We start from the raw sequence: 23,926 nt of genomic DNA on the forward strand, positions 1-23,926 counted from the left end.
TTCAGCTACTATTAATCTTTTTTTCTTTTATTGACCATATTTCACTTTGCTATACTATTTCCAATAGTTATAGGAGAATGCAACACTGAGCTCACTGCTACCTCTTCACTGGATGAAAAAATACAAGTGTATGACGATGAGGTATTAGAGCTGTTGCACAAACTGAACAAGAATTCAGCAATAGGGACTGATGAGATATCAGCAAGTGTGCTAAAAAAAGTGTTAGCTGAACTGGCTATTCCTTTGACCAGGGTGTTTAATATGAGTCTCAGAACAGGGAAGATTCTGCAGGAATGTATGGTGATTCCATTGCACAAGGTGGTGCAAAGAACGATGTATCCAATTATCAACCAATTAATATCTCAAGATTGGTGGTGAAGATTTTGGAAAAATTGGTTAGGACTCACATTCAGAAATAGGTTGATGGTGAATGAACAACATGGGTTTAAGGGAAGGCCATGTTTTAGCAACTTGATCACATTCTATAACAATGTTACCATTGAACTAGACAAGGGGGAATGGATACATCATGATACTTTTGGATTTTGCTAAGGCTTTTGATAGAATTATAGAATGGTAGACTATTGCATAAATTGGAGAATATGGGTTTGGGTTATAGAATATTAGCATGGATAAAAGGATGGCTGATTGACAGATATCAAAGAGTAGTATACAGGGGATGTGAGTCTGCAAGGTTTAAGGTAACAAGTGGTGTACCACAAGGATTAGTGCTTGGTTCACTGTTATTCAATCTGTACATTAATGATATTGGGAAGGATTTGACAAGCAACATACAGCTATTTGCTGATGATGCAAAGATATGTAGGGTAATCAGGAATGCTGCTGATATGCAGTCTTTGCAGAATGATTTGAATAGGCTGGAATTGTGGGCATGGGAAAATGGGTGTCAGTTCAATGTCAGTAAATGTAAAGTCATTCACTTCGGCATGATTAGATATCCAATGTCATATTATATTGGTGGGATTATGGCTAAAAGAAACTGATGAGGCTAGGGATCTTGGAATGTTAATAGATAGGAAGTTGAAGTAAAGGGGCCATGTGGCAAAGATTGCAAATACAACTCAAAAAATAACTGCAATGCTGAAATGAACATTCACATTTAAAGATAAGAATGTCATTTTGCCTCTTTACAAGACATCGATAAGACCTCACTTGGACTATTGTACACGGGTCTGGTCTCCATTGCGATTCTGATATATTGGAGAGAGAGTGAAGGAGAGTGTTAACTGATATCTGGATTATGGAATACTGATTATGAAGACAGATTGAGAATTTGTAGACTGCAGACACTAGCAAACATGAGAAAGAGGAGTGATATGATTGAGACTTACAAACTTCTGAAAGGGTCATACAGGATTTCAATTGATGGAATTTTTCAATTTATGGAGGACAGGGAAAGGACAAGAGGATATCCTTGGAAGCTGAGAATGAAGGCCGCTAAGAAGGGAATGAGGGTTAGATTTTTCTCTGAGAGGGGTGGTGCATGATTGGCATTGGATGTTGTGGGTGCAAGCAGTGTGAATGAATTCAAGAATAAGTATGATAGCTGGTGTGCGTAGTATGTAGCTTCCCTCGATGAGTCTCTGCCTCTCTGGAGGTCTCTCATAATAATAATAATAATAATAATATAGCAGAGTTTGTAAAACTAGTGTATTATAAACTTTTAGTCGAGTATGCTTTTGTATCAGGTTGGATTTAAGCAAAGAATTTATTATGCCTATTACTTTTATGTATTTTTAATTTTCTTATTTATACCCTTTTCATCTTCATATGAAATGAAATCATGCATTGTAAATATGTAAAAGGATTAATATTTTATTTGTAATTGATCTTTAAAAGCCATTGTCTTTAATCTCCTTCAACTACTTCTTTTAGATAGAGAATAGATTTCTGAAGATTATCTTCAGAGTCTGTATTTACTACCTAATCATTTCATCAGTAAGAGTAGTGGTGTTTAAATTCACATTCAAGAATAGTTTAATACTGTGATGATTTTTCTATTCTATTTTATTATTTATTTAAATAAATATTAAACAATTGCTGGTAGGAGACATCCTTGTCAGACTTCTTGATTTATTTCTCTCTAAGATGAATTTTCAGAGTTGAATCTTATCTATTTCATTATTGTCACATATTATAATAGCTATTAGGATGCTATTTTTGGTATTTGTCTTTTTTGTAATATGTTAAATAAAATGTTTCTTTTTAGAAACAGCAGTTACTATTCCACCATCTTCATCCATTAATATCATTTTACTATAATCATTCTTACTTCTACTTGCCAGATATCTGATAAAATCTAGAGTTTTTCTTTGTCTGATTTGCTATTCTTAATGAATCAACCTTCCTAGCCTGCTCTTTATACTCCTCATGCAATGGATTACTACCACTATTCATCTTGTGCTGCCTCCAAAATGCATTCTTGCAATTTCTTGCTGAATCCTTCATTCACTGATTTGACACCTACTTTTTTTCAGTCTTTTGACTACAATGTAATTGCTTATTGATGTTAAATATCTTTATGTCAGTTCCCAAGCAGCATTTATCTCCCTCCCACTTAACATCTCATTCCATGCTATAGTTCCAAGCCATCTCCTAATATTTTTATAATCCCCAGCCCTGTAATTCCACATATCCTTTCCCCACAGAAGTCTTCATATGGTTAGCCACAACGCAGGTGATCACATCATGATCACTCTTATCAACTTGACGGATGTATGAAACTTCACTCACAATCACATCCTCTGCTGAAATTATCAGATCTAAAACTTAATCCGTGTGCCCTTCTTTACATGCTGCCTAAGACAGTTGTCTCGCAAGAACAAGAAATTCATTTTCTTATTTCAAAATGCTATCTTGTTATTCCAATCTATACTGCCATAATTAAAATCACCCTTCCCTTGTTCACTAACCCACATTGCTTATACATTTCTTCATCAACACCCTCCACATTCCATGGAATATATCAGCATATGATTAATTCTCTCTTCATGCCAAACTCCACTTCTCACCATACTGACTCAAAACCACTGCTACTATTTGCATATCTCACATCTCCATTTTGTGAAGACATAATTCACTAGCTATCATCAACAGCAATTCCCCCTACTCCCTTGTCCATACTATCTTATGAAAAACATTGTATCCTTCCATTTCTATTCCCATCAGCATAGCATTCTTTTCCAACTTGTCTCACTTATTCCAACAATTTTGGGTGAATAAACTCAATCAGCAAAATCATTTAATCTCTCTTATTTTTGATGCTTCTAGCATTTGTAAATAAACACAGAAATTAATGTTTAGGTCTAACCAGTCATGCCACTTGTAAGTTGTGATTTTAAATCTTATTCCCGCATATTTATATAATTCTGAGTCCTTTATCTTCTTTGGGTGATTTCCCTGTTTTTTTTTTGTTTTTTTTTAACTAATTTTTAATGCTTCCATTATTATATCTATAATTTTCATTATCTATTTGCCAGCTGTTTTTGATTTTATAATTATCAGTCCATAATTCTGAAGAAATATTTAGAACTTGTTGTTTTTAATTCACTGCTTGTATTTAATTTTTCTGTAATATCTGAACTGATATGCTTCAAAATTTTATTTGTATGTATTGGATCCTATTTTATATATATTATGTTGTAAATTAGAAACAAATCTGTTCCATGAATGTCAAATTATTTTCTGACCTTTTTTTCTTTTAAATATTGTTGGCCATAAAAATTATATTTATCAGCTAAACAATTATTCTCAAAATAGTTGTTGGAAGTTTTTCTACTTGGTTATACGATAAATTAAAGATACCAAAAAAAAAAAAAATTCTTGATTTAATCCTTTATCCAAGGTAAGCAAACAAGTTTGTGCCTGAACTATTTACGAACTATATAGAGTTTGTCTGCACAGTTAGCCTAGTCGCTATGCGCTTCACAACTATATGCCTGGGGAAGGAGTGTCCTAGGTTTGATTCCCATCAGTGACGTGAGGAGCTGAAGGATCTTTCCTCAGCCATAGCCAAGTTAGCCAGTCTTGGGCATGGACAGAAGGGTTCTGTCCATGCCCAAGACCTACTTTAGTAGATCTTTTGTCTGTTAAAATTTGAACTTTTATGTAACACTAGGCAACTGGTTGTAAAGGTGGAGTAAGATCCGATCACTTTCCTTAGAATTTTCCCCTAAAGCAAAGCACATTTCCTTGTGGAGATGTATGATGCTATGCATTAAGGTAATGGTCACTACCCAGACCAGTTTCGACCTTTATTGAGGTCTCATCAGTGGGAGCTAGACCTAAAAAATGCCAAGGGTGAAGTAATACAGAGCTTATATAAATTTTACCTAAACAAGTTGTCATAATGTGCTTTGACCTCATTAAATAAAAATCTCAGGATGAGAGCAAGATGTAGAAAGTTTTTTACCTTGGGTATATATTATGTTAAAGATACCAAGCAATTTTATAAGCTAGGTTTTTAATCCTTTTTCCCAAGTAAGCAAACAGACAAGTAAGAAACAAACAAGTAATCTCTGCAAGGAAATGTGCTTTGCATTAGGGGAAAATTCTAAGGAAAGTGATCAGAGCTCACTCCACCTTTACAACCAGTTGCCTAGTGTTGCACTACGTGCAGCCGCAAACTTGACTTAGGTGTCTGTTTGCTTACTTGGTGTAGAATCATACTTAGATCATACAAAAACCTGGTATTGAAGTTGAAAGTTTATGTACACAAATTTAGAGAAGCCGGTGAAATTTTGATCAACCATCCAAATCTAAACAATGGTGGCATAAAAATCCCAAGAATTTGGATGGTACACTTTCAGCCCAGTTAAGTTCTTCAAGTTTTCCAGCAAACCCTTACTTCAGGACGCTTAAGCAATAATTACAGTTATTGACAAATTAATATCTCTCTTAATGATTTGTAACCAAATAGATAATAACAACAACAGAACTCTAGCTTTAATGTAGTAGGATTTATGTTTTTTTTTTTTTTCTTCATTTTATCAGAGGTCAGGCGATGGATTTTAAAGGTTGACCAAATTGCTGTGCCTTTAGCATACATGTAGATTGTAATGTAGCTTGTTTCCTTGTATATATGTGTGTATATGCCAGATGATGACCTTGATAATCATTCAACATTTTGACCTTGAAGGTCAAAATGTTGAATGATTATCTTGGTTTATATTTAATTACAGTTTTACTTTAACACGGTAGTTGTTTCCATAATTTTTAATAACAAATTATTCAATGGAACTTGCTATTAATTTCATATAGAAAGTGAATCAAGTTATTGAAGTGTCTTAAATGAAGACAAGATATGCCTTTCTTCAGTGTTTCATGATCTGGAATGCAAGATGAATTGAACTGATTAATATTGCAGTTATATAGGAAGCAGTTCTTGGGCTATGTTGATTCTTGTATTAGTTTTCCTCCTTTGTGAATTCAAGAAGGAATAAAAGTTCTGTAGAAAGAGAGAGAATTCCAGAAGTTTTGTTGTATACATAGAATAATAACTGTTAGCTTATATAATTGAAAGCTACTAAGTAGAAAGAAGGATTTTGCATGTTGTTTGAAGTTGTCATCGATTGAATATATTGCATAGTTAAGCTGTATTCATTTGACATATATATTTGTGTTTATTTTGCAAATTAAAGATTTTTCTTTTCACTATAAAGGTGGGCAAAGACTCAGTTCTCTTAATGGGTTTAACGAGTTATGGGTTAACTTGGACGATAAGATGTATGATATCCTGGGATGCAATGTGTGCAAGTTGGATTTGGAAGTCTTTTTATTTTGAAATTAAATGTCAAATCACTCAGAGTAGAGAAATGATTTACTAAAGGTGCAACTTGATAGGATTACAAAGAGAGAAAGGTAAAAATATATTTCGCCCCATAAAATTTTTCAACAGGGTGAGGATAACCATCTTGTTGTTATCCTCAGTGCTGCCAAACACATTGTTTTGCTTTCTTCCTCACAAAAATTAATATTTTTGTGAGAAAGTGTTTCTCACAAAAATGGATCCCAACTTGCCTTCAATACACAAGATAAGATTTCTCTTCTTAGGCTGATATTTACCTCTGCTCTTTCTGGAATAAACACATCACATCACCTCTTATAGCTTCTAAAAAGGTGGGCATCCTTTTTCATTCAAGTTGCTACTTTTCACTTTACAAATCACAAATCCATCCATTCTTAGCATACCGATTACATGTTTAATGTGGTGCACCAAAAATCTTAAAAATTCTTGCTGCCCAGGGAAGAGTAATTTGGCTGACAGATGATCCCTTTCTCATTGGCTCACTTCAACCACCATCTCATAGATAATCTGTTTCAGTTCTGTCTTTTCTACAGATCATACAAGCTCCTGCTTCTCAACATCTCTTTACAACTGCATTGAACTTGTTTCTCCTATTTTCCATGTACTTCTGTGCTCTAAAACAGCCTTCCTCATGAAGTGCTACTATCCCCAGCAAAGTGCATGCAATTCCAGATTGCATATAACAAGTATTGTTGGGGGGGGGAGGGATAGTATGCAAGACTTGGACTGTAGAGTCATAGGAAAATGATTATAAAATTAACTGTAAGAGTTCCAAGTGGAGCTCCAATTATTTAAATACTAAACTTTATTATTTCAAAAATAAGCAAAAATCTTTTGAAAAAAAATCAAACAAAAAAAAAAAGGAGATTAAGATTTCTGACATACCTTCCTGATATTGTAGAAGTCCCTGTGAGGAACAGCTTTTTGTGCAGCTAATTCACGTAACTCATTTAATAATACATGTAGCTGATATTTTGAGGATAAATAACTTAGCCTTCGATAACAGAAAGATTTCCTGATTAAAAAAACAAAACACGAAAAGTTGTGAAATTATGCGTTATCATAAAAATGAATGCATATTTTATTACATTCTTCACATACTCATGCAATCACAAAGTCTTCACAGGTAACACTAAAAGCAATATCAAAATCAATTAAATCAGTCACATACCATATTAAGTTTTTGCACTACTTATGCTGTAAATCACTATATACTTGAAGACCTTTTTATTGAACTGAGCAAAAGCTATAATTCATATCTAATTTATAGGCATCTTACTGTCCTTCAAGTAGTGATGGGTTGTAGTTACTGTGCACTGGTTGTTAAATTTTTTTTACAAAAACAAATAAAAAAATCAGCTGATGCCTTTTATTCCCTTATAGAGAGAGAGACCGAGACACAAAGCCATTTTAGCCTTATCTAACTTTTGGAGACTGAGTGGGCAGTTCAGTCTCCAATGGTAGCCAATCAGAGATAGCTGGCCGAAGACTATAACTAATGATAAGTGGCATCCAACAAAGAGATGACTGACAAGTGTTGCCATCTTGTGGTCCCTAACATATATTATTGTCTGCAATAGACAACTCATTAACCATAGGAGTATAGTTTGCTATGGCAAAATAATAAGTTTGCTCTAACATGAAATAATTGTCTGTGCTATAGAGAACTGAGACAATTCCTAAAATGAGAGTTCAGATGCACGAGCTCCGCTCCTCTTTAATTTATACATTAGTGGCAAGCAACAAACCTCCTCCCGAAAGTTTGAGTATGCAGATGATCTGGCATTGGCAATTCAGACTAAACACCTAAAAGAGGCAGAGACTGTGCTCATTTCTAACCTCGAAGTTCTGTACAACTATTACACCAAGTGGCACCTTTGCCCAAATCCCTGTAAGAGTGAATTTTGCACATTTCACATGAATAATCATCAAGCTGATAAACAGCTGACGGTCTAATTCAGAGGGAAGACTTTGAAGTACAACCCCCAACTAAAATATCTTGGAGTCACCTTAGATCGCTCTTTAACCTTCAAGAAACACCTGGAAAATGTCTGCCAAAAGCTGAAAACTAGGAATAATATCATCAAGAAGCTTGTGTGTTTGGGCTGGGGGGGGGGGAGCTAACATGCTCCCATATTCTAGTGTACTCCTGTGCAGAATACTGTGTTCCAGTGTGGTATTCAAAATATCATGTCAGCAAGGTTGACGGGCAACTTAATGATATCTAGAATCGTTACAGGTTGCACATAAAATCTACACCTGTTGAGTGGCTACCAACACTCGCTAACATCATACCACCAGACATAAGGAAGAAAGCTACCACTAACAGAGTAGATAAAATGTACGGGAAATAACATCTTACCCATTCATGAGGATCTTCAAAATCTACCATTTTGAAGGTCTACCATATTCGCTTAAAGTCCCACAACCCGATCTGGAAAAATCAGCAACCAGATACATATGCTCCTGAAACTGAATGGAAAAATCACTGGCTTACTTCAACAATAAAAAATGGACACCTCATTACAGACCCCACAATAGAGGCCACTGGTTTTGATCTGCCCAGGCGGCAATGGAACACACTCAACCACCTGAGGACAGGCCATGACAGATGTGCTACCATGATGTGGGGTCTACATCAATCCCCAACATGGGACTGTAGTGCTAATCAATAGACCATCAATCATATAATCATATTATTCAAGACTGCCCACTGTGGAGTTTTCAGGGCAATCCAATGGATTAGAGACAATTTTAACTTAAATTTGTGATTTTCAGTATATAGTTTTAGTATATATATATATATATATATATATATTTTTTTTTTTTATTTTATTTTATTTTATTTTTTCACTTTTCTATTTTTATCTTTCCATTTGCACAAACCCAACTCACATGAAATGCATGTATGTGGCTTATCCTGATTTCTATTGCCTTGGAGAAAAACATTACCGTTAATCGATGTTACAAGAGGATATGAATAGGTTGGTACTCTGGGCTGAAGAATGGGGATGTCATTTCAATGTTGATACATGTCAAGTTTATGCACTTTGCCAGAGAAGAAGGAATGAGGTTTATCATATGAAAAGAACTTTGCTTTAGAAGGTAGAGAAGAGGTAAGAAATCTGGAGATCTTGGTGGATAGGGAACTGAAGTTAAGGAGACATCACAAAAGTTGTAAGGATTACTCAGAAAAGTGCAACTTTAATGCAAAGAACACTGATATTATATATATATATATAAAGCACTAATTAGGCCTCAATTTTGTGCAGATGTAGTCACCTGGCTATAGTGGCAATAAGGAAACATTGGAGGGAGTGTAGAAGCAAATAACAAACTCTCTCAGGACTCTTGAGATAAAGCATGAGGACAGATGAGGGAAATGTGGTCTTCAAAGTCTAGTAGAGAGAAGGATGATATGATTGCAACATGTAAGTTGGTGAGAGAAGCCTATGAAATATAGGGAGATTATTTCACAGCATAATGGGCGATGCAAGAATGAGCAGTCATTCTTGCATTGCCCATTATGCTCATGTGAATAAGGGAGTGAAAAGATTCTTTGTTTGGTGGGTGGTGAATGAGTGGAATGCATTGCTAGAGTGGGTGGTAAGTACTTCCACACTGAGTGATGCGAGTGTTCAGAACTCCTGTGATGAGTCTTCAGACGACATGGAGGCGTGGAAGTAATACTAATACTAGTTTAGTTACCTGCACATATGCAATCACAGTACTAAGCTCATAGTATGGAAGGCATGATAGTTCATCTATGCCTTCAAGACAAATGCTGGCTGGGAGTCACGATCAATTGAACACATGGACTTTGCATGACTAATATTAGCAACAATTAGTATATCAAGAGGTCTGCAAAGGACTAAACAGTTAAGTCTCACTTTTTTAGACAACTTCTAAACAAATAACTATTGTCTTATTTTAAAATAGGTGATTGTGCTTGTGTGATAGCAAGACAAAGAGAACATAATAATTTTTGATTAAATTCATGTAACATCAACTGTTCAACTTCTCAAAAACACTGCATAAAAATGCATTAAATGGATTTAAGCAATATGATATTTCCATTAAGTTTGAAGTCTGCAAATTTTTATTGTTTAATGCAGGGGTTACCAACCCTATGCTTTTAGGTGCCTTGGCACCCACCAACATATCCAGAGGTGCCTGCTGAGCCATATAGAATTCTCTGTTATTCTATATTTTATTGTGGGAAATCAACTGGTGGGAGATCAACGTGGGAAGATCCTGCATAAAAAGTTGCCCGTTTCAGTTTGTTAACAGAAGTTAGTCTTTCTCTTCAAATTTTACTCTTCAGCTAAAAGTTAGTATCAAGTAAGTTTGAGTGCATCTTTGTGAGCAGTTCTTGGGTTTTAAAAGGTTATCCTCCTCCTCTAAAATGAAGGTGAATAGTAAAAAAAAAGAAAATATATAATTATCAATGTAAATGGGAAGAAGATTAATGCTTTGTTAAAATAAAAGACAAATGTGCGTGTTTGGTATGTGGCAATTCTGTTGCAGTTATGAAGAAACAATGTGGAGCTAATCACTCCTTGTTTGAACACAACTATCCTTTTAATTCTGAACTGAGAAAGAAAAAAGTATGTGAACTAAAGTCAAAACTTACATCTCAACAGTTAGTTTTTATTAGAACAATAGTAAAGCATAAAAATGCCACCATTGCTTCTTATAAAATTCCTCATTTTAACAAAAAGGAAAAAGACATATCAGGATGGTGAATTGATAAAAGGGGCATTTTTTGCAGGAGCACATTCTTTATTTGAGGGATATAAAAACAAACAAGAAATTACGACAGCAATATCAGAGTTTTCAAATGAAATAATCACAAGGCAATTAAGCTCAATTTCCCTTGACATGCAAGCCCAACTGAAAAATTATTTAGGAAAATGTGAATACTTATCTCTGCAATCTGATGAGTTAACAAATGTATCAGATACAGCAGAATTGGCTGTTTTAGTAAGAATGGTATTTGAGGACTTTTCTGCTAGGGAGAAGCTGTTAACATTATTGCCAATGAATGGTCAAACAAGAGGAATGGAAATTTATCATACATTTAAACAATACATCAAAATAATAGATTTCCCCTATAAGCAAGTTAGCAGCGATCACTACTGATGGAGTCCATCAGTGGTGATCGCTGGAAGTGCCCACCAGCAATGGTGGGCACTTCCAAAGGATTTATTGTTTTTTGCAGGGAGGACAAATCATTTCCAATCTTTACATCATACCGTTGCATTATTCATCAAGAAGCATTGTGCGGTAAAGTTCTCTCCTTCGGTCACATTATGAAAAGAGTTTCGAAAATAATAAACTCAATTAGAGCCTCTCCTCTACAGTACCATCTCTTTATGTCTTTCAATAAGAATGCCAATGATGTAATTAAAAATCTTATTCTTCATTCCGAAGTTCGCTGGCTAAGCAAAGGAGAAGTACTTTCAAGATTTCAATCATTTCAAAGATTCTTCAATCGTCAAGAATTCGATTGAAGATATAAAAGAATTTCTCAGTTCCAAAGGACAGAACTATGAGCAGTTAAGTGATCCTTTTTGGTAATGAATTTGGGTTTCCTTATGGATATTATAGAAAAATTAAATTCTCTGAACTCGGAACTCCAAGGAAAGGATAAACACATTGTGATGATGATAAATTCGATCAGTTCATTCAAAGAGAAGCTGCCTTTATGGATATATCATCTGGAGCAGAAATCTTTCCATCATTTCCCACATCTGAAGAAAATGATTGACAGAGTGTTTGTCCCGGAATTGTTTGTTAAATCGTTTCAAGTGCTTCAGGAAGAATTTGACAAGAAGTTAATAGAATCCATGGCAAAATGAATTTGACACAAAAAAAAAAAAAAAAAAACCATTGGTTCAATGGCATTGTAGACTAATGTAAGAATTAAAGTTCTCAATTTAAAAAAAATTCGTCGCTCTGATGAAATTTACCTCTCTTTAATACTTTAGCAATGTAACATCATGCAGCTTATTCTACTTTTGAATGATCAATTGTTTGTTTGTTTGTATTCCACCTTGTAAAACCTGTTCCTATCAAGCCACTGAGGATAGTCTATTAGTTTCAGACTGAAATATTTGGCAAACATTAAAATATTCTTGTGTTAACGTGTTTATAATTCTTAATGTCACAAGCGTCTCTCAAGAATAGAATTCTGTTCCTACACTGGGAAAACTTTACCAAAAAACCAGTAAAATAGGTAAACTATCTGTAATACAAGGTAAGTTACGAGTGAGGATCATTTTTCTGAAAAAATGCCGCAATAATCAGATTATTCCTAACTTCGCTAAGATAAAAGAAACCATCAAATCTCCTGGAACTCAAAAAATCTACAGGAACACCAGCTTAGCTTTAATCCATAATCAACTCAGAGCAGCTAAACATGATCTTGCTATTAACATTCGTCAAGTTGCTGATCTCTGTACCTTTATCTCTGCAAACTTAGACCCACAACTTTCCGACATAGTTCTTAATGTGGCTAAACGCTCTATACAACGTTCATATAAAAAACAGAATTGACATCTAAACTGCAAATTTGATGTCCTTGTATCTAGACAAATCAAAACCTTTCCATGTTCCAAATAATTGGGTCATCAATGTGTCCAGTTGCCCTTTAATGAAAATGAAACACTCATCCTCTCAAAAGGACATGACTTTGCTATAGTCCCTAAAAAGTTCCTTATTTACATTTCCTGTTAACATCAAAAGGAACCTTAGTCATTTCTCCAATGAAAAGGCTAATTCTCTCTGCCTAGTAGTTGCTTCTACGCTACTCAAAGCCAAGCTTCCTTCTTCCAACATATCTTTTTCTGAAAAGAAAGTGCTACATTCCTTAAGAAACAACAGTCACCTTGTTATCACTAAAGCAGACAAAGGGAAAGCGACAGTAATTATGGGTTCTTCAAAGTACAGAAGAAAAATTTCTCTTTTACTTCGAGATCGCTCAACATACCAAGAACTTGATCATGAATCCACCAACAGGCAACTGAAGAAATTAAATTCCCTTCTAGACAAGGTGATAAGTTTAGATGCAGACATGATAGAAACCTTTCTTTTAGTGTTGCACGTTGATCAGCATTCGTTTTAGAAATTATGGACTTTACAACCATGTTATAAATAACTCTTAATTTCCTGACGTTTCAATCTTCATATTAAGATCATCATCTGGAGCACATACAGGACAAGCTAAGTTACATTACATACAGTAAGCTAGAGAAACAATGATTTGATCAGAGGTTATTCTACTGGCATGACCTCTAGTGAAAAAAAAATTAATTATTTAGGAACTACATCAAGCTAAATTCTATTTATGAAAATATGAATAAATATTCTTTCTTATAGATAGTTTTCTTTCAGTAACAATGATGTCCTATTTTTAGCATTATAATTGTTATTTTTGATTTAGGATCCTGTTATCTACAGTAGGACTGTCTGAAAGAAAACTATTTATAAGAAAGAACGTTTATTCATGTTATCATAAATAGAATTTAGCTTGATGTAGTTTCTAAATAATTAAAAATCTTTTTTTTCCCACTAGAGGTCATGCCAGTAGAATAACCTATGATCAAATCATTGTTTCTCTAGCTTACTGTATGTAATGTAACTCAGTTTGTCCTCTATATTTGTATATGCTCCAGATGATGATCTTAATACGAAAATCGAAACGTCGGGAAATTAAAAGTGTTATTTATTTATAACACAGTTGTAAAGTCCATAATTTCTAAAATGAACACGGTTAAAAAGGTTAAAAACACATTTTGCAAGACCTCCTAGATTTTATGGTCTACCTAAAATTCACAAGACAGACATTCCTCTCCGTCCTATAGTTTACTGTATTGATTCACCTATTATCGCACAGCCAAATATTTAGCAAAATTATTGAAATCACATATAGGCAAATCATGCTCTTTTTTGAAAAACTTTTCGGATTTCTTAAATAAATTTAAAAAATATCTCATTACAACCTACTGATCTTATGGTGAGCTTCGATATCAAATCTCTATATACTAAGTACCTCTGAAAGAGACTACAATTATTTGCTGACATCTTCCCAAGATATCGTAAAATTATTCGATTTCATGATGCACCCTAGATATTTCTTGTGTCAAAACAAATTCTACAACCAAGTGGAAGGAACAGTCATGGGAGGTCCACATTCACCTGCTTTAGCCAACTTTTATTTGTTTTCATCTATATTCCCTCAACCAACCTTTGGGGTGAGATATATAGACAACATCTTTTCAATGTGGCCTCACAACAGAGATTCCTTACCTTCCTTTTTAGCCAAAATCAATTCTTTACAGCTTCGTATTAAGTTTTACCATGGAGATTGAAAAACACAAGTTATCCTTTTTAGACATCCTCCTCATCTGCTCACCTTCAGGTATTCTGACAAAAACAATTTGCAGAAAACCCACTTTTACTGGACGTTACATTCTCGAACAATCTGCCCATCATCCTTATCAAAAAACAGGAATCATAAAATGTTTAATTCAACAAGCTAGAACTAATTGTTCAACTCCCCATGAATTACAGAAGGAACTTTCAACTATTAAACATCACATGAAATTAAATGGCTTCTCCAAAAAAAACTACACATCTGTTCGATTACCACAATCCAATACAGAACAACAAAGAATCAATATGTTGAGTTCCAATTCCATATATTTCTGGGATTTCAGAACCAATTTCAAGAATTCTGAAGAAATATGATTTAACAGCCACTTATATCCCTATTAACAAAATACCCACCTATTTCCCCTCTTCTAAAGATAAACGCTCAACTATGTCTGCCTGCGATATATCAAGTTCCTTGTAACTGCAATCTGTCGTACTTTAGACAAACCGGTCACTCTATAGAAAAAAAGAATAAAAGAACATCAATCATACATTCTTCACAACAAATCAGATACGTCTGGATTGGCATAGCACAGGATAGAGACAAGCCACAACATTCTCTGGTCCAAGACTCGCCTTCTACACAGATGTTGCTATAAATTAGAATGCTTATTCATAAAGAGTGCTGAGGCCTTACTTCAATGTCCTAACTTGAATTGAAATGACTGTATATCCTTGTCAAAAATATGGGAAAGTTTAATCTGGATAACACACTTAAAAAAATATAATTTTTTTTTCTTTTTTTAATTGAGACCTTTAATTCTTACATTAGTTTAATGTTGTCTTTAATTGAATTTATAAATTAAGATTGTTATATGAAACTGTGAATTAATACCTATAATTTATTCGTTACTCTGATGAAATTTACCTCTTTTGAATGCTTAGCAATGTAACATCATGCTGCTTGTCCTACTTTTGAATGATCAATTGTTTGTATTCCACCTTGTAAAAACTGTTCCTATCAAGCCGCTGAGGATAGTCTGTTAGTTTCCGACTGAAATATTTGGCAAACATTAAAATATTCTTGTGTTAACATGTTTATAATTCTTATTGTAGACATGTGGTACATGAGTATTAGCAGGGCTCCAGAAATCCACTCATCACAGATCAGGTTATTTGATCACTGGCAGCTGCCAACAAATTTATTAAAGAAGTTTTATTTCCCAGAGGGTTGGAAATAAAACTTCTGTATTTGAAATCAAATCTTTAATTTGACAACTAGGTAGCATTCTCTTTTAAGGAATCTCAAAAATACTTGCAATTTTAGTTGCCAATTTTCTCTAAAAGTCATAATGTAATCCAATCATCTTTATTTTCTTCCATTTTAACCCCCTTAAAAGTTCAGAACTTTGCTTTTTTTTTTCCTATATGAAAGACAGAAAAAAACAAAGTCATTAAAAACTCAACCTGCTGCATCTCCTTCCAAGCAACTGTCCTATCAACGTTGCCATAACAACAATTGATGACTTTAAACATTTTCTATGTGAAAGAGTTCATAAATATTCACTACTGAGTTCCAAAAATTCCCTTGTCTCTCTCATAGCAGTATTATAGTATTCTTTTCACTCCATGCATGCTCAACTATGGGTCAAACTTCTGGTTTCATTTTGGTCAAGAAGCTAGAAAAATGAGCCACCATTACATTTTATAGATATGGCACTTTAGTTGAAAACAGTAAATCTCACACACCTGAAGTGCACAAGAAAACACACTAGTTTTTTGTCTCGTGAATACATTTAAATTAAATTACAGTTATCATATCCGAGAAATAAATTTTTAATCAAATCAATGCATTCATTTATAAATTCAATATTAACTTTACACACATATAGAGTAAGCACACATGTAACAGACAATATTTAAAAAAAAAAATTAGTTGTATTTTTCTCCCAATATAATTTCATTAACAAAATAAACCAGTTATTTTGTTAATGAAACAAAATGTTACAGATAAGCCTAGGTGTTGATGGTTATTCATGATTATTTTTCACAGTATTAACAACACCACACACACTTTTATCATAAAGATGTTTTATTAACACTTATATCTCACTGATTTTCAACTCAGCATCATCACAGCACAAAACACTTGTATACGCGACAGCGAGTGAGTGAAACGATATAACTGCAAAAGACAAAAGATCTAAAGTCCTATTTTTGGCACCCCTAATGGAAAAAAAAAAAAAAGCAGCTATCCAGGAGTTTTTCTTAGGATAACTGTCTCCCAAATTTTTGGCAAATTAATGCAACCATATTTGTTAAGGTTGAGAGAATTTTTCAAAGCCATTGCTGACTCAAAAAATAATCTTTCAGATCTATAATGACTCCTAAATAGCACATTCGTTTTTCTCCATCTAATCCTGTGTGAAGGAGTGTCCAAAGTGTGGTCTGCCGGTCCCGACTTGCCATAGTAATAGTAGCGAATGTATCTTTCATGTTTTTCCAGGTGGATGTTCACTGATCTTCCTGTTTGCCCATAATAGCTCAAGTCACAGTCATAAGGAACTTCATACACTCCTGGGTATGCTAAAGTTTATCCTTAGGCGAGTGGATCAGAGTTGCCAGCGTGACATGAGGTTTGAAAGTGGTGCGAAGGCCATGTTTCAACAATACTTTGGCTATCTTTTCCGATGTACCTCTGATATAGGGAATAGAAATGGTCATGTTGTATTCTTGTGCATTAGGGGAGGGCAGAGTAATGGGCCTATGTAGTATTTTATCTATTTTGTAGAGATTGTAGCCGTTGGCTAAGAATGTATGGCACAGGTATTGGAGTTCAGTGGTCAGAGCTGTATCGTTAGAACAAATGGCTATGGCTCTGTGTATAAGTGTTTTTAAAATGCCGTACTGTTGGACTGGATGATGATGTGATTGTTTATGTAGGTATCTTCCTGTGTGTGTAGGCTTTCTGTAAATAGAAAAAGATAGTGATCCATCTGAAAGGTGGGTGACTAATGTGTCAAGAAATGGTAAACGGTTATTCGATTCTTTTTCTACTGTGAAGTGAATTTTGGAGTGTTGGCTGTTTAGGTAGGTGACAAAAGCATCCAAAGTGTCTTGTCCATGGGGCCAGATGGCAAACACATCATCTACATAGCGTAACCACACTTGTGGCTTGTATGTAACTGTGGTAAGTATTTTGTTTTCAAAGTGTTCCATGTAAAAATTTGCTAACGGGGGAGAGAGAGGGAGGGGCTTAATAAAGACATCAATATGCATTACCACTGTGTGCCATCTCCTCCCCCCCCCCCCCCAAAAAAAAATTTAAATACATTTTTCCAACACCTTTACCCTTTAAGTAAGTGCACACTTGAAATATAGAACTGTCCTAAGTTTATTTTCATAGGTCACAACATGAATTAGCTTAGTGCAGGGGTTCCCAACCTTTTTGTTTCCTAGAGCACATTCAAAATACCGGTAGGGCGATGGGCGCCATCTATTATTTCAAGCAAATTTTTTGAATTCTTTTGTTAAATGAATACATACAAAGCTTACATTATAATCAAATGTTTTATTACTTAAAAGTTTACATTATATAAAAATTTAAATATATATATATATAAGTTAGTGTGATCTTTGGCATTGCATTTCATTGGCCAGTGCTTCATAATTAAGAGAATATGATGATATTCCAGTTCTTAAACTGGAATGAACAACTTCGAATGCATGTCTACTTTACATTGTATGCGTTTAATACTCGTCATGTGTCATATAGCATGCCATGAATTGTTGCATGATTATTTCAAACTATACGGCACATGGTCGAACCCCAGCGGGCACACACAAATTGGTCGACAGGCGCCATGGTGCCCGTGGGCATAGGGTTGGGAACCCCTGCCTTAGTGTCATTGAAGCTTACAGAATTTTAAATAACAGTTTTAATTCTTTTTAATACTGTTATTTAAAAATATATAATTATCTTGCAAAGACAAGTTAAAGAGTGGATCATGTGACAGTGCATCACGAAAAGCGAGTGCTACCTACTTCCTTGTTTCATGGATTTTATTATGTTTTTCCTTAAATTATTGTTTATGGAGAATTTATATAAACTAACCCTTCATTATGAACAATAAATGAAAGACCCAAACTGAAATGTGATGAACTGGGTTGTGGCATACATTTTAAACCCACATTAAAGGAAAGAAGATTTCTGTATAATTATGTGTAATGTATAGTGAGAATTAAAGAGTGTATTACTTTGTTATGTCATTAGTCATATCTTTGTTTTTTTTAAAAAAATCGCCTATAACAAGGCAAGGGTTATGAATGATATGCTGGCTGAAATGTATGAGGAGATGGGAGTACAGTTTGTTAATGTGTGGAATGAGTTTGAAGGAAAAAGTGAACTGTATGGGGGGCGATGGACTGCATTTGAGTGCTTATAGTGTGAGTCACTTGGAGAGACTGCTGCTGGAAGGTAGAGAAGTGAGCAGAGAGAGAATGAATCTCAAGTGGGAATTGATGTGGAAGAGCAGGAGAGATTGAAGAGGTGGTTATGAATGAGGAAGGGAGTGGTATGAATATAGAAAATGAGAGAATGGGCTTGCAAGAGGAGCAGGGGGAAACGGTGAGGCTAAGGATGGACAGGGATACACACCATGAGAAAGGTGGATGCTCCAAGAGGAGGTGAGAGCATGTGTAGACAGGAAAGGAATAGGACGACCTGGGATCAAGAGGAAACAGAATTGAAAAGGGTTTTAAAATGAATAAGCAGAAAGGGAAATGGCCCAGTCGAGCATGGAGACAGATCACATTGAGTGAGTGGTATCAGTGGAACTAGCTGCAGTGAGCTGTTGTGTTTGTATACAAATGCTAGAATTATAAGAAACAAGGCTGATGAAATGCTTGTATTAATTGTGTCTGTTCACCCAAAGATTGTGGAAATAACTGAGACATGGTTGGAGGATGACATCCTGACAGGAACAGAGATGGAAGGGTATGATGTGTTTCGTGAGGAGAGAAGGGGTAGAAAGGGAGAGGGGGGGGAGTGCTATTGATGATAGAGAAAGAGTTATGTCCATACAAAGTAGAGATAGATTAGATTAGTGAGACTGAGAGTAGTAGATGATGGGGAGGAGAAACTGACTATAAGTGAGCAAGAGGTGTATGGGGAGTTGAATAAACTAGATGTAAATAAGGCTGTGGGACTTGATAATATATCGCCACGTATTCTGAAGGAATGTGCAAGGGAGTTGACACCTATCTTGAGATATTTTGTTTAATACGAGTCTTGCACTTGGCCAAGTCCCTAAGAGGAAAACAGTGCCATGATTTTGAGGCAGTATGGTGTGAGATAGAGGTGAATGGAATCAAATACTTGGTTGGATGTTGTTCTAGACCAAGTAATGTGGATGGTGGCGATAATGAAATGTATAATCAAATTTGTCAAGCAAATAAGAAAAGGGTGATCATTATGGGTGATTTTAATTATGGCAATATAGACTGGAATGATGAGATAGCAACTGAAAGTAAAGAAAATGAGTTTCTTGAGTTTTTGAGGGATAACTACCTCAGACAGTATGTAACAGAGGGCACGTGAGGATTGAAGGTCTTGGATTTAGTCATCTCATCAGAGGATGTAATTATAAATTAGGTGTCAAATCATCCACCAATTGGTGAGAGTGACCATCAGGTGATTACCTGGGTGGTTGCCAGCAGTGTGAGGACCTCTGTGAGAAAAGGGTATATATGGAACTACAAGGGGGGGGGGGCTGATTATGAAGAGCTCAGCAGTCAGCTTGCAGGTGTAGCATGGAATGAGGAGTTAGCTAGAAAAGAGATCAATGCAGCTTGGGGGATTTTCAAAAACTATCTAGTAGATGCAATGTCGAAGTGTATTCCAACATTGGAAATAACCAATTCCATGAGGTCTACAAAGATCAGGCAAGGAGGGTGACTTGGTTGGTGAGGGTAGCTGAAGAGAGCTATGAACAGCAGTTAGCTAATGAAGCCAAAAAGAATCCTAAGGAGTTCTTTCGATATGTAGCCAGCAAAAGAAAGAATGATTATGGAAGGATGACACTGATTGGAGAAAATGGTATAAAGACAGCTGTTGCAGAATGTGTGGTGGAGATACTTAATGAGCAATTCATAAAGGTCTTTTAATCTTGTAAATGTGACTTCATGGAGAGAGACTGAGAGTAGTAGATGATGGGGAGGAGAAACTGACTATAAGTGAGCAAGAGGTGTATGGGGAGTTGAATAAACTAGATGTAAATAAGGCTGTGGGACTTGATAATATATCGCCACGTATTCTGAAGGAATGTGCCAGGGAGTTGACACCTTCCTTGAGATATTTTGTTTAATACGAGTCTTGCACTTGGCCAAGTCCCTAAGGAGTGGAAGGAAGGCAAGACTGTGCCACTTCATAAAGGAGGTGATCGAACTCAAGCATCAAACTACAGGCCTATCTGTGTGTCAGTTGTGGTGGTTAAGTTGTTTGAGAAGCTTGTGAGAACTAGGATCCAGAGTTGGGTTGACAACAATGGTATAATCTTTGATGGACAGCATGGATTTGCTAAAGGGAGGTCATGTTTTAGTAATCTACTTGATTATTACAATAAAGTGACTGTTTCCTAGGGCAGGAGAAGGATACACAGTAATATACTTAGATTTCACAAAGGCTTTTGATAGAGTGCCTCATAATAAATTGATAGTCAAACTAGAGTGGATGGGGTTAGATATTAGATTAGTGAATTGGATTGAAGACTGGCTATCTGATAGGTATAAACAAGTTGTGTATGGGGGAGCGATATCAAGGAAAAGGAAAGTCACTAGTGGAGCGCCTCAGGGGGGGCCTGTTTTGGGGACATTACTGTTTAACTTGTATATTAACAATATAGATGAAGATTTGGATGGAGATATTCAGTTGTTTGCAGATGATGCAAAGTTGGGACGAACCATGAAGAGTAGTGAAGATGTTGTGGCCTTACAAGAAGACTTCAATAAATTGAATGATTGGGCACAGAAATGGAGATGTGAGTTCAATGTTGCAAAATGTAAGGTTTAAAATTTGGAAAACAAAGATGGAATGCAGAATTTATGCTTGGTGAGGATATATTGTTGGAGGTGGAAGAAATAAGAGATCTGGGGGTGATAGTGAATAAGGATCAGAAATTTAGGGGCCACATAGCCAAAATTGTGAAGACAACACAAAGACTTCTGGGAATGATGTGGAGGAGACATGTAGAAGTAGGGAGATTCTTGTTCCATTGTATGAGGCTTTGATTAGGCCACCCATGGACTATTGTCCCCAGATTTGGTCACCTGGTTTTCAGAAGGATGAAGCGATGTTGGAAAGGGTCCAAAGGCAATTGACTAAGGTAGTTTCTGACCTCTGGAATGTTGAGTATGAGGATAGATTGAGAAGTAATTTGCAGAGTCTGATGCACAGGAGGAAGAGGGGGGATATGATAGAGACCTACAAGTTGGTAAGGGGGTTGTTATAGGATCAATGCTAGAGAAGTTCTACAGAAAATAGTGGGAGATCGGGGCAGAACCAGAGGTCTTACCTGGAAACTGTATAAAGAGGGTGTAAGTAGGGGAGTGAGAAGCAGGTTTTTTTCATGCAGAATTTTGAATGATTAGAATGCCTTGCCTGAGAGTGTGGTGTCTGCAAGGAGTTTGAATGTGTTCAAGGCACGGTATGATGGGCTGTGTGTGTGTGTGTGTGTGTGTGTGTGTGTGTGTGTGTGTGTGTGTGTGTGTGTGTGTGTGTGTGTGTGTGTGTGAGATAAAAGGAACTCCCAGACGAGTCTTTGACTCCATGAGATCTTGGGGTAATAATAATAATAATAATAATAACAATATTTACACAAAGTAGACCAATACCTTGAGCAAGTAAAATTTGTGTCTAGTAGTTTAAGTTGTATTTCTCTATGCCTGAGTATTACAACCACAAGTAAGCTATGGGTTAGAGATCCCAGAAGCCTTGCTCAAGAGCTTTTTTCAAGTCACTTCATTCCTCCAATAAGCAAGGTAGTCATCTCACACCAGATGATAAAGTTCATCACCTATTTAAAGACATTCACAAAACATCCATCACGACAGTGGAATGAGAGTCTACAGCTTGTTGATTGTAGAGCAAGTGCATCGTCCATTTGGCTCACCAAGTTGGCAAATGAGTGAGAACCAAAGAAAAAAATTTTCCAAGAATTAGAATTTAGGCAAGAATGAATGACTGCACATGATAACTTGCACCTGAATTGCAAATTCAAAAATTTGCAATTCAGGAGTTTTAGTCTGCAATAGGTTTTCAAAAATTCTGGTGCTTAGGCTTATACACTGATGATGTTTCAGGAAACTGACAACATAGACTAAACAATACCCCCCCCCCCCACCACCACCACCACCACCTGCTATCTAGCTATGCTATGTAGACAATGTTGCTATTTGGCCACATGATCAGGACACCCTAAATGCTTTCCTCTCCCATCTGAAAAGTCAACATCCAAGGATCCAATTCATAACAAATAGAAAGTAACGGGAGTCTGCCCTTCCTATATACTCTAGTTAGACAACCCAATTGAACTTCAGGTTTCACCCTCTACAGGAATCTCTCTCTCACACACACACACAGGTAAATATATCCATCAACAGTCAAATCACCCTTCCTGCCTCCCGTCCCAACAGCATGGCACCATAAAAATCCTAGTTCACTGGACAAAATTTATTTACTCTGATTATACTGCACTCACCACAGAACGTATCTACAATACCTCTTTAGCCAATGGTTATCCCCCAACAAAAAGATAAAAATGTTAACACTCTGTATTCATCTCCCTCCATCAAATCCATTACCATTTCATAATAATCATAGCCTCTCTGAAAAGGTGACCAAGATCACATGATGTAACTAACTATAGAGACTTTGCATTTCTTCTCTGGTTTTTAAGATTTTGAAAAAATTGGTAAGAACTTGTATACAGAATTAAACATAATTCTGTATACAAGTTCTTATATACTGTATACAGAATTATGTTTAATTCTGTATAAATAATGTATGGAATTCAATATTTATAGAATTAATGTTTAATTCTCATAAATAATACTGTCCTGATATGAGGGCAGTGGCGGCCCGTGAAGCTTTAAGTGGGGGTGCTGCCCATACAAAATAATTTTACAAAATTCTTTTTTTCCTAATTGGTAACCCGTTTATTAATAAATAAATCTGTAGATTTATTTATTAATAAATTGGTTACTGATTAGGAAAAAAATAATTTTTTTAAAAATTATTTTGTATGGGCAGCACCCCCACTTAAAGCTTCATGGGCCACTACTGTATGAGGGCAATATTATTTATGCAGACCAGAAAGGATTTGTTAAAGGGGGACTCTTGTTTTAGTGATCCCTTTGTTTTTAAAATATAGTAACAAAAACAGCAGATCAGGGTAAAGCTAAAGACTATCTCCTATTTTATTTTTTGATTCTACAAAGGCATAGGACAGGATGGCATATGGCAAGTTGGTATTTAAATTGCAATGTATGGATTTGGATATCAAGTTAGACTGGACTGGTAACTGGCTTTCTGGTATTTATATATGAAGGGGTCTTTGGGATCTGCAGATTGGATACTTCATAATCACTTGGAATTATACTGAAAGAGGTTGAGGAAGCAAGCAAGGGACCTTGGGGTGATAGACAGAAATTCGAAGTTCAGAGGAC

The 23,926-nt window shown here is 35.6% G+C and overlaps 1 protein-coding gene across 8 annotated transcripts in view; it reads right to left on the reverse strand.

The window, feature by feature from the left end:
• Positions 1 to 23,926, reverse strand: part of AMPdeam (AMP deaminase) — a 443,168-nt gene that overhangs the window by 206,676 nt on the left and 212,566 nt on the right. For all 8 annotated transcript variants that reach the window (XM_090412444.1, XM_090412451.1, XM_090412439.1 and 5 more), the window contains one exon: positions 6,713 to 6,842. In XM_090412444.1, the coding sequence (XP_090268570.1) occupies positions 6,713 to 6,842 (130 nt within the window). The remainder of the gene's footprint in view (positions 1 to 6,712; positions 6,843 to 23,926) is intronic.

This window comes from Typopeltis vanoorti, chromosome 2 (assembly GCF_054136105.1).
Source record: "Typopeltis vanoorti isolate ZY-2024b chromosome 2, IOZ_Tvanoo_1.0, whole genome shotgun sequence".
In the NCBI taxonomy this organism is placed as follows: Eukaryota; Metazoa; Arthropoda; class Arachnida; order Uropygi; family Thelyphonidae; genus Typopeltis; species Typopeltis vanoorti.